Genomic DNA, 12,606 nt, shown 5'->3' with positions numbered 1-12,606 from the left:
TCCAGCCTTGTTATTTTAGCACACACTACAAATCCAGTAATAAAGTCACATATCAACTGGCAAAAAAATGTGTTGCAGATGATGGGCAACTAATGCTATTACTGACCCCACCCAAACTCAGCTTCATCTTCATGCATTTGGCAATCATCTTCATGCAATGGCAATTCACACACCTGTTAAAGAAACTCTCTGCCTGGGATAATAAAAGGGTCAACAGACAGAAAATAAACTGTCAGAGATGAATTTACATGTATTCATTTAGCAGACACTTTTATCCAAAGCGACTCACAGAAAAAGAATAAGATTCCAGCTACAGTACAGAGGAGACCTTCTCTGGGAATTACTACTGCGTCTGTGTATTCCGTAGACTCATTATCTGGAAACAGCACACAAACTCCTCACTGAGAAACAGAAAGAAACTGAGAAAATCATGGACAATCACACACTATTTACACACAATTCACTAATTTAAAACCACAAGCAAGATCCTAAACACAAAGATTGGTGGATCAGCTCAATGCTCCCACACACCACTTGATGGCTTTAGCTGTTCATGCACAAGACACTTTGCACATTGACTGACTTTGCACTTTGCCTGCCATTTACGTTAGGGCCTGAATAAAATTACAATAGTTTTATAGATACAGTACATTAAAGTGAGCAAACCCATTCCAGACAGTGAGGTTATACAGTGGTTTCAAGTGATTTAGAAGTGAAGTAACTTTTGGAGCTGAGAGGTGTCTTTCATCTCTCCATAAAAAGACAGTCAAGCCTTTCAGTAAATATCAATGTAACAGTCAGTCCACTCTCTTGCTAAGCTCAACTTATGTGCTGGTTTCTTTCCATTTCTGACACCCTTTCACACAGTGGGGGGATTCTGGGGATCAGGGTGTTGATATGAGGCGCTTGAGCAGCTGGAGGCCAGGCATAAGGCACACCAACGCTGTTGGCAGTGGCGGAGCAGGAGCAGGGACCGGGGATGGTGATGGGGAAGAGGGAGGAAGAAGTGATGGATTTCCGTAGGCATGAAGGGGAAAACATGGTTTTACTTCATATAGTGTTGATCTCATGTCTCACACAAAGGTTTCTTCACATTTTGATTTTGGTGGGATGAGCAGCGGTTTTATTTTGGGCATGGCTTTAGCAGTGCAGTTTTAAAATCATCTCATACAGTATTTACTCATGAAAAGCAAAAGGGAAATATTTTCCCATATTCAGCCTACACATTTCTATGTGTGTTTTTCTGATTGCGTGTGTGAATAATTGGCCATGGGTCAGGGGCTTTGCTTTAGTGTTGTGTTCTTCCAGTGGAGTCTCTGTTCAGCTTGGCATGTTCATGCATGCCTGAGGTTTATGAAAGAAAGTTTCTTTTTAATCAGAGTCAGAGTGTGAAATGGAATATGGTTTGGAGGAAAACACTTTTTTTTTTTTTCATAACAGATTGTTTCATCTCACTTCTTGGTTTCAAAATCAATCCAAGGCAAACCATTTTCTTTTCACTGGCAGTGCATTGACTCAAATGGCAGACAAATCAAATGCCAGTCTATGAGAAACCTTTGTTTCCTTTCCTGTGTTTCCCCTTGTTGCCCTTGGTCTCATTTGCTCAATCTTTGTTTTGTCACATGGTGAAATAAAACACATGATAAAACCACTGCTAGCAGGGGTCACTGATTCCAACAAGAGCCCCTGAGAACCGTTGAAGAGGCTCTGCCAAAAATTGCTTGTCTTCTGTCAAAACAGCACTTGAACCCTCAAAATAGAAAGCCCCGCTCTTATTAGATGATGCACTGAGTTATTTCAGGAGATGACCTGTCAACCTGAAGAGGCTCATACACGTTTGAGCCTTGCCCTGATTGTCACCACTTTGTCAGTGCACGGACCTCTCTCACCACAGGCACCATGGCTCTGATCCATAATATATTAGCTTGACATCTGCCACAGTATGTCTATTGGGGTAACAGATTGTCCTGGGATTCCACAGAATTGTCCTTTTGATTGAGCTGTTCTTGATGACGTGGCAGCCATAATTCAGAGCTGGCCCTAAGCTGACCTCGACACATATTTCATCTCACCCTTGACAACAGAAATATTTCTTAATATACCAAGGAGAAGAATAGGTGCCCCATGGCTGTAAATCACCAGATAACGTGAATGGGCTATTTATTGTATTGCTTGTAGTTATCAGTTTTATAGATATAGTAGCAGAGACTATCATATATCTGTAATAGAAGAGATTATCATTAATCCTAATCAAGCCTTAAACTTTGCTTATTTAAGCCTGGATATTTCATTTAACATAGGTTGAAGATATTATGCACAACAAGGTTGTAGATTTCTCTAGACTTGGGAAACAACGGAAAGCTGTTATACATTGAGATAAGTGGATGTTGACTGGGGGTAATTTGTAGTCTGTGGCAGCAAATCAGTCTTATTCTCTAAAGTAATTTCTGCCCTCAATCTCTTTTCCATCTCAACTTGTCCCTCCCCCTCTCTTTCTCCCTCCCTCTCCCTCTCTCTCTCTCTCTCTCTCTCTCTCTCTCTCCCTCCCTCCCTCCCTCCCTCTCTCTCTCTCTCTCTCTCTCTCTCTCTCCCTCTCTCTCCCTCCCTCTCCCTCTCTCTCTCTCTCTCTCTCTCTCTCTCTCCCCATCTTTTAATGGCACTGGAACCAGCCTGTACCAGTGTGATTCCATGTTGTCACTTGCTGTTTTGCAATCGAGATTTATTTGCCCCACACATCCATCTAAATTCAATTAGTCTGTGAGGAACCATTTCATTAGACCGCCTACCTGTCAGTCTACTCAGATGAATGAGTTTGCTGCACCCTGGGAGAAAAGTGTTTCTTGGAAAGCCAGATTGGCATGGAAACCCAAAATCCAAAATTAAAATCCTAAGGTTTTCGAAAATGAATGTGATTAAAACTGAAAAGGAAGACAAAGGCATGTCACTTTTTATGTTATGGAATGGCTCTTCAATGTCAGATCTCTTTAGGCGAATGACAGAGAAAATTAGCGCAGACCTTAAAGACCGCAGTAATTTGTATCTGTCTGACTCTGTTTGTCCGTCTGACATTCTGGTTCTCTCTCTCGCTGTCCACTTTGGTGTCCCGCTAATAATCTCATTCATCCCTTATACAGCACAAGACCCACTGAAAACATGAGCAACATCTACGAGTCTGCCGCCAACTCCCTGGGCCTCTTCAACAGCCCCTGCCTGACCAAAGTGGAGCTGCGTGTGACCTGTAAAGGGATCTCGGACAGGGATGCTCTCTCCAAGCCTGACCCCTGTGTCGTTATCAAGATGCAATCCCATGGACAGTGGCTTGAGGTGGGTGGACTATTTAGTGCTTATTTGTAGATGCTGTTGTCTGCATTATTCTGGTGGTAAAAGGTGACTTTTAAAGTGACAAAAACACACACTGTGGTGAATATCTTTAAGGCAGTCACCATAGGTAGTGCACCACATGCCCTGCTTAACTGTCTTAGCATAGCTTTTCATTTTTTACTGGCATGTGTTGGCTTGCAGTCATTTAATCCGTTGGTAAGACGGTAAGATACAGCTGAGCGTTTTCAGACTGACACCCTGCCCATTTCATAATCTTATTGACATTGAAGCCGATGTCTGGGTCCAGCTCCACATCAGCCTCACAGCCCTCCCCTCCTCATCAGCGGGGGGGAGGAAGGTTAGCGGGCCGAGGCAGTCTGAGAGTCAGGACGAGGACGAGGAAGATGAGGATGTGCTCTGTCTGCAGGGGATCCTTCACATGCCACTCTCTTGGCTGGGAACCCATCTCTCTGATTACTCATTCATGCAACTGGTCAATTAAATTTAGATTCAGATATAGATACAGACTCTCTCCATCGCACGCTGTCCTAATTGGACAAGTAGTGCGCTGCAGTAGTACTGCAGTATTTGTGCCATGTATTTTTAGTCTCTCCTATTCTCCCAGAGGATGCCCTGTTTATTCCCCATGCTAACTTTTATGCAGAGAGTACCTATTCTATGGGGTTTATTTTTGTGACATCATTTGTCATTTCATTCTCCTGTGCAGTTCTCCACAATTAGGTCAGCACACGAAAGCCTCCAGCATATCCCACATTTACCTGCCCGAAGGCCTCGAGTATCACAACAGCTCCAAAACGATTGCACGGTTACATTTATATAGTTTGTGACATTTAATATGACAGCCAAGAGTCGACCATTACAATTGGAAATGGCCAAAGTGGCAATATGTGTTTTTTTTCATGCATACTTTATTAGTTGTTCATTACAATAAAAACATTCTGCAATACCTGATTGAGTTGTAGATAATAAGCTGATATTAGAGGAAGATAATAGCTCATTGCTGTTTGTAAAGGTAATCAAAGCAATTGCAATTAAACTAACTGCAGATTTGTAAGCAACATCATTTTAACTAAGGCCCGTAAACTGTCAAAAGAGCAGATGTTTAATCTTTTCGTTGGATACTTAATAATCTCGTTTTCTGTTAATAAATTCATCAGTTGTCTTGTCCCAGCTGTTGTTGTTTCTGTGGTATGCTTATGTAATGAAATCAATGCTAAAAATGTAAACACATTTCTCATCATATGTTGTCCTCCCCACATCTCTCCCTCATGTCTTCAACCATTATGTGACTCTCCTCTCTTGGTCTTCTCTGCTGAAACGATCGGAATCTGACAGCAGGCCCATGACATGTGTTTCACACAAGACAGTGTTTGCTTTCATTCCTCTTCATCAATAGAATTTGATAATGATTTTCATTAGCTATAGGACACGTTAAATCCAGATGACTAAAAATACCTCCGCGTTAATCACCAAGCCAAGCCAAAAAAGCGTGAAACAGCTGCCTGGTGTTAAATTATGATAATTGTATGGACACACCAGCTGCCTCCATGTCAGGACCATGCCAGAGGAATCCAGGGGGAGGCAATGTGTTTTCTCTTCCGAGAGCGGTGTTATTCACATCCCTCACCTTCCCCATCTCATCCAGTAAAGGGTGAGAGCAGTGAGCAGTAGTTACGATTAGCCTCTTTTCACTTTCTTGTGAACTGACGGCAGAGCAAAGTGTATTTTACAAGATTTATATTTAAAGACATTTGATCTCTCTTTCTCTCATCTACACCCCTCCCTCTCTATCTATCTATCTATCTATCTATCTCTATCTATCTATCTATCTATCTATCTATCTATCTATCTATCTATCTATCTATGTCCTGCTATATGAGGAAGTACTCTCATTATAGGCTATTATTCAAATCACTTTGCACAGTGCATGCTAGTTCAGATTTTGTTGCTGTTGAAGAGGTTAGAAATGATGGCACACGTGGGTCCTGGTTTCAGAGGTTCCTCCTCGGATAAAGTTTCCAGTCTTTTGCTCACGACAGTCCTCCCAGAGCTGCTGCTCCGCGAGTATGTCATCATCCATAATTGAGTTTGACTACATTAGTACACTTGTGATCAATTTTTCATTTGCAGCCAGTCTGCTAAAAACTACATGGATAGGGTTTGTCAAGAGAGGTCTTTTATGGGACACGGGGGCCGCGTTGTGTTCCAGTCCCTCGCTTGTTTATCTGCAGAGCTGAAAGTCTGTACTCCAGCGCCAGGTCACACCGGGCCATCTGCTAGAGCATCTCAACACTGATCCAATTATTTGTTTATGGTCGCAGGCTCTCTCTATGTTGCCATCAGTGTGTTTGTGTGTGTGTGGGTGTGTGAGTTTGTGTGTGTGAACCCACTTACAGTATACATATTTGTGCTGACCCCTGGCTACCATTCTCTCTCTCTCTCTCTCTCTCTCTCTCCATGCAAACTTCCAGTCATTCTGAATGAGGTGGCTAACTGCTCTTGCCCCTGACCGCGCTGCTGCTATGAATTACTGAAAAGCCTCTCTGGCACATTCACAGCTGACCTTCAGTCCAATGGGCCGGCGCTGCTGCCCCAGGCGATGGAAACCTAATGCATACCCTCAGGGGGGTCACTTCCATTCGGTGTCCTTGTGAATCCGCTGAACAGGGAATTCTGCACTACGGCTTTCATGAGAAGAGGATCGTTCACTACCTGAGCTGAGCAGAGCAGTTGTTCCCTGCATCCTCTGAGATCCTCTGAGAGCCCCCAATTCACATTTCTCATTCTGTTATATGTGTATAGAATTTGTAAGAGACCCTTTTTCACCAAAGGTCAGCCATTGTGTCATAATAGCCTATGGTTTCATCATATACCTGCATGCAATGCATAAGATAGCACCCCAAGGATAGGTCATAACCCCAATACTAGCATCAATGATTCAATACAACTCACAGGATACATACAGTACTCCTGCTTTAAACTGTGAGGAACACCTGTAGCCTCACCTTGTCCATTCCTAGTTTAGAATGTGTGTGTACTTCCTTTGATGCAGGGAGATCTGTTTCTGTCTATGAATCCAGCTGGACTCTTCTGGCATGGCGTGGGTAGATTGGCTGTCAGTCTGTGAGGTGGAAGTGGACAGGCTAATCTGTTGCTGCTGGTAATGGCCCTGTCACAGTCCACTAGCCACCAGAGTGAAACTGTCTCTCTCTCTCCCGTCTACAGCTTTCTTCCTCTTCAGGTGCAAGTGTGGCTTGTGGCTTTTGACGTTTTGAAGTACTTCTGATAATATTCCATTTTCAATGTGGTGTGATCTAGAATTCATGAACTTTGATATTTCTCTCACTTGGCCTTCATTCCGCTAGCTGGTTTTGAATTATTGAGCACCTTGAATGGCTAATATAATCACTGGGTACACAGCAGAGAGGAGCAGAGGAAGCCAACAGTTCATATATGTCTGTCAGGCACAGGATCGGCCTAGTGACCCATCGCCTTGGGTCAAAATGTTCAATTTAAACACGATGACAAATTTATGAGTTGGGGGCTCGTACATAATCACCTGCTAGTGTGTGAGCTTTCCCCTCCCCACCTTCCCTGTCATCTCACTCAGATAGTAAGGCTGCAGCGATGCTATCTTACGGTGTTTGAGTGTCTCTCACTGACAACGGCATGGCATGGGAGGAGCTCATTTGAATGTTTTTGTTGACTTTCATCCATGCGGCTGCACCATACTCGCTGTACCAGGGCATCTCTTCCAGTTGGGTTGTGTGTGTGTATGTGTGTGTGTGTGTGTGTGTGTGTGTGTGTGTGTGTGTGTGTCAGATAGTTTGTCACGAAGGAGACTACTGGAGAGTGTGTGCTTTCTTCCAGGAGGGACACGGAGAAAAAAGACGACTAAAAGAAGTGATGTTGCTGTGGCATACTCGCACTCACTCTCTCACACATAAACACAGACACACGCACATACACACACACACACACACACACACACACACACACACAGATCCCAAAGCCAGTGATACTGTACCTGCGTGAAAAGTGTTTGATGCATGCGTCACTGATTTTCGAATCAGTGATACATGCACGTCAGGTGAAAACCAGGCCATTTATTTTTGGTTGGTCTGGTGATAGCCAGACTAGTGAAGAATTGTTTAAGAGTGAGAGCTCAGATGAGCTCAGTACGTATCCTAATATTGCACCACACTTGCACATACTTTTACATTATAATGTTGTATTAAATATAGACAGTGTGTTTTTCTCTGCCCTCCCTCCCTGTCATAGAATTTCTGTCTCGATTTTGATTTCTCCCACAGCTTATCATCACCTTCTCTCTCTCTCTCTCTCTCTCTCTCTCTCTCTCTCTCTCTTCTCTCTCTCCTGTTCCCTTTGCCATAATCTCCCCTCATCAAACCTCAGCATAACTTATCTGTGGATTCAGTTTATCATCCTGACATTTGGGCAGATAGGGCACCAAGGGGCCGGAAGGCACTTGGACCTGTATGACATTTCAGAAGCAGACATCGATATTCCAGAATGTTGAAGAGCAAACATCAGTGGCAGAATGGCTAAGGCGTTTAGTCAACAGGCATGAAAATAGTTAGACCAATGACTGAATCACAAAGAGATTTTTGTAATATTTTTCATGTTTTTATTTTCTTGAATGTTCTTCAAGTTGAATTGGTCTCTTATTATGACTGCCGTGCATGGCCGGATTATCATGACCACGGGCCCTGGGCACAAAATTGGAATGGGTCCCCCCTCCCACCCCGCATGCACGCACGCATGCACACACGCAGGCAAATAGCCAACAAGCTCACTCTCGCGAAGGACACACAGTGTTTACAGCGCATAAACCCTCAATCTAACAGGCTACAGATATGTATGTTTTGGTGTTGTTTTTTTTCTCATGTATTAGCCTACCTTTTTGAAAAAGTTTGAAAACTGTTGAAAAATATTTCTCCTCGAGGAAATGTTTTGAATTCTGGCAGCTAATTGGACGTTTTTCGCGCAATTTTGGACAGAAACGTTAAGGTGAAGACAGGCAAGCTGCCCGTCTGGCTCATCCAAACCACACACTGCATGCGTTAAACAAACACAACAACTTAGACATCACAATAAATGAGGATACCCATAAATAAATCTGCACTGATAAGATGTTTAATTGACAGAATTCAATTACGTTTGTGTAGGCTACCATGTAGAAACTAAAATCTTTCTAAGCAGCCCATCAGAGGTTCTCAAAGCTGCTGGAACCATTGTTTTTTAGCCCCAAAAGGATAGCATGGAACCATTGTTTTTTCTCAGAATTATGAACAGGCAAGATAGGGGTGGGGTTGTATAAAATGTATTTTACATGTGAAATCTATGAACTAATCATGTTTTGGTGTTGTCTAGCAGATACCAGTGAGAATTGAGTGTGCATAATGCAATTCAGTGAGACAGTTAGAATCATATATTCCTTTCACCTTTTGTTTTTAGCCAGCAGCCAGACCAGCAGATACCCTGACTTTGCTGAATTACTGAAGCTAAGCAGGCTTAGTTAGTACTTGGATAAGAAACCTCCTTGGAAGAGTAGGTTCCTGCTGGAAGTGGTGTTGGTGGCTGTCCAGTAGGTGGCACTCTTCCCTGTGGCCAAATGCCACCAAACAAATATCAATCCCAATGTCTTACTGCAGTGACAGGGACACTGTACTGCAGGAGATGTTTTCCTTTGCAGGAATGTTAAATTGAGATCCTGTATCACCATGGTTGTTAAAGATCCGAAGGCACTTATCGCAAAGAGTACTGTAGGTGGTTCCCTGATTTGCTTTATTTATGTACACATACATAAAGACACACACACATGCACACACACATATGCACAAAAACAACCACACACTCAATTACAAACACACAAAAAAGGAACAAAGTAGAAAATGAACACTGAATTATATTTTGTACCGCTCTGCGGTACATGTTGTTGGCTCACAGATTGTATTCATTCCTTCTTGACATTTTCAGCATAAGTGGTGCATGGACAGGTCATCTATTTTGCGTTGGGAAGCCTTTTTTCATTGCATATTTTTTGCCATCATAAACTGAACCCATGTGATCGTCTTGTGGAGAAGACTGTTGACCTTGCATAATGTGATCCCCCATGTTTCAGACTAGGGGAAATAAGCAGCATCCACTTCAGCCTGTGGTAGAGATTTTCATATTATTGCCATTCTAGTGGTGTCCCGGCCCTGTAATCAGCCCAAAGAGGAGCGTATTCCTCATGTATTTGTAAGAACACTCCAAAAAGCATTTTTCACACATGCATAAAAAACCTGCTAGTGAGGCTGGGCGGTTCTGATTAAACAAGGGTGGTGGGTAGCAAATTTTCCTCCCCAAACCTCCCACCAAAACATAAAAATAAAGAGAAATGTCAGTCTTACCCTTCAGCTGAACTCTGTCTCCATGGGACTCCAATGTTGAAAGGTTCTCTGAGGGCTCTTCCGACTTCCCTTTGAACTTCAGCCGTCAGTGCCAGAACCTGCCAGAACCACTTTTCATAGCCAGTCAAAGCACAGGTAACTGAATGTAATGTGTCAGTCGAAGAGTAAGCTCTTATTTTTTATTTTATGTGGCTTACTTAAGAGTTGGTTGCAATCTATAGAGATTGTTAGAAGTGGTTAATGACAGTACATAATAGTAATAAATTGTAATTTCCAAGTACCGGTAATTATTTATTTTTTGGCACATGAGTTTAATTGCATTTATGACATTTGGTTCAAAAATGGCCTAGAGGTAAATACAAATGCAGTTTGGAAATCAGAATGAACTAATTATTTACTTTTAAAATTTGAGATAAAAACATTTTTGGATTTGTTTTACCTCACAGCTCAGCACCTTATTGGCTGCTGACTACTGGTTGGAATTTATTTTAGAACAGTTGACTCACAAAAACCTCATCAAGTCTCCCAATCAAACAAACCAAACTGCAAATCAAACATCAGAGGAGGTCCAGTTGCTGCTCAGCAGAGGTGGACGTGCTAGCCTTGCCACCCAGACACTGCACAGCGCCTGTGCTGATCCTGGGAGAGTAATGGGTCTCTGAGTGGAGCGGTCCATGTTGATTAGGCCTGGTGACCCCCACTGGCTCTCGTTGGTTAGCAATGAGTAGGAGCGGGCAAACGGGGTCCACAGGTAATGAACATGATTACACGATCAGACCCTGCCGAGAGTCTCTCCCTTCCCCATCCGGGGAGCGAGGGAGCTGGGGTAGCAGGGGATGGAGTGGGTGACGGGGGGTAAACCGCTGCTAACTGGGGTAATTACCTGTTTTTGTCTGGGCTGCTGTGCACCACGGCACGGATCATGGGGTTTGCGCTGAGATCAGAACGCACAGAAACACAGAGAAGATGAAAGGGAGAATGGGACGGACTGGAGAAGAGAGAGAGAGAGCTGCGCTTCGGTGGTGGGAGAGGAGATGATTTAAGCCACCGCACAAATGCTGACGGGCGTCTGTAGGCTTCCGTGCATGTACACGTAATTGCACACAGACTTGTTTTGAAAAGGTATACACACCAGACCTGTACTGTGTACACACAGACACACAAATGATGACCAGAAATAGCAATGAACCTCATGATCTATAGTGGTGGACAGTTGATGTAGTACTCCATACTGACCCTGTCGCTGATGAAGTCCCCTCGTATCCCCTCTGAAGGTGATTCATTCCCCCCATACAGCATCGCTCATCTCTGACCATCAGTGAATGATCAAATTCCTATCTCGAGGCCAGGCCACTAAAATGTGATAGAGAGACGGAGAGAGAGAGAGTGAAAGAGACTCATGCTTGTATTCTCTAGAGAATACTCTCTCAGTCACTCATTTCTCTCTGTGTGAGGTGAGATAAAGTCGTGCAGATTCACTGAAGGGAATCCATCTTCCAACATGAGTTGTGTCTGTTTGTGTGTGTGTATGAGCGAGACAGTGAGATTATGTATGTGTGTGTGTGTGTGTGTGTGTGTGTGTGTGTGTGTGAGAGACCGAGAGAGAGTGAGAGTATGTGTGTATATGTGTCAGCATATGTGTGTGTGTGTGTGTGTGTGTGTGTGTGTCCATCCATCTTGCGTTTGGTGTCTGTGGGTGTAATTTGGACTGTATTTATTGCAACATGCTGGCACTTGAAATAAATGTCCCCAGGGAATTGGAAAGCTATTTCAAGCTATTTCAGCAACACATTTGTGTGTAAAGAAAGAATAAAAGAAAGGAATTAAGACAGGGAATGAGAGAGGAGAAAGAGAGAAAAAGAAAACAGAACAGTAGAAAGTGAAAGAGGGATGGGTGAAGCAACATGGCATCATCCTAAGCAACATTTTTTTATTTAATTAAAAGTTTGTGCAACTCTTTGCTCCAGGGAGGACACACTGGGTTTTCTTCTGCTCTGGGATGGGATCTCTCCAAAGACAGCTGGGACCTCTGAAATGGACCTCCACCACCATCCTCTCTACATCCTCCTCCTCCTCCTCCTCTTCCTCCTCTTACCCCACCGTCCCTGCTTCTCCGCCTTGAGATTCATCTCTTTTCTCATCCCTCTGCATTTTTAACTCTCAGTCTAAAAATACAGGCCATGCCGCCGTGTCGTTCTCAGTGTTCACCCTTGAGCAAGCGGTCTGTTGCCAGCTCACTGTGGATGCTGAGGTGTGAGCTGCTGTGAAGCGGCCTTTTCTGGGCTTTTTAATTATACACTTGCGTATTTTTAGCCAGCAGTTTTTAAGCACATGAGCTACAGGATGCATGTGGGATGACGGGGGGGAAGGGATCTCCATATCACCCTCCTCTCCTCGTCTGCCACCTCTGTCCTTGCATATACTTTAATCACTCCTGTCTTTTCTGCATTCTTTCAGTCTCTTCTCTTCTTTCATCCTCCTCTCTGCTTTCTCTCTCTCTTCTCTCCCCCGAGTCCTACACAACCCTCTACTCCGCTCCCGGTCCTCTGCAACCTGGTCCTGCTCATCTTATCTCATTTCATCTCTGTTCTGTTCTTCCGGGTCACATCTCACCCCTCTTTCCAACTCCTGCCCTCTGGTCTTATTTCCACACCTTCTCCTCTCAGATCTGTCATCTGCTAGTCCATTTCATCCCCATCTTCTCTCCTCTTCTCTTCTCCCCATTCCTTTATTCTGCAATCCACTCCTCTCTTCTCCTCTCCTCTTTTCTGTTCTCTCTCTTCTCTTCTCTCCAGTGCTCTATTCTCTCCACTTCTTTCAAATTCTTCCCTCCTCTCTAGTACTTTCC

The 12,606-nt window shown here is 43.7% G+C and overlaps 1 protein-coding gene across 1 annotated transcript in view; it reads left to right on the top strand.

Moving 5' to 3' along the window:
- Positions 1-12,606, top strand: part of cpne4a (copine IVa) — a 60,295-nt gene that overhangs the window by 2,551 nt on the left and 45,138 nt on the right. The window contains exon 2 of the mRNA XM_048261272.1: positions 3,135-3,324. Coding sequence (XP_048117229.1) covers positions 3,154-3,324 — 171 coding nt within the window. The 5' untranslated portion in view covers positions 3,135-3,153. The remainder of the gene's footprint in view (positions 1-3,134; positions 3,325-12,606) is intronic.

This window comes from Alosa alosa, chromosome 13 (genome assembly GCF_017589495.1).
Source record: "Alosa alosa isolate M-15738 ecotype Scorff River chromosome 13, AALO_Geno_1.1, whole genome shotgun sequence".
NCBI lineage: Eukaryota > Metazoa > Chordata > Actinopteri > Clupeiformes > Clupeidae > Alosa > Alosa alosa.
Note: the sequence above shows the minus strand (reverse complement) of the source record. Positions and strands in the feature narration are given on the sequence as shown.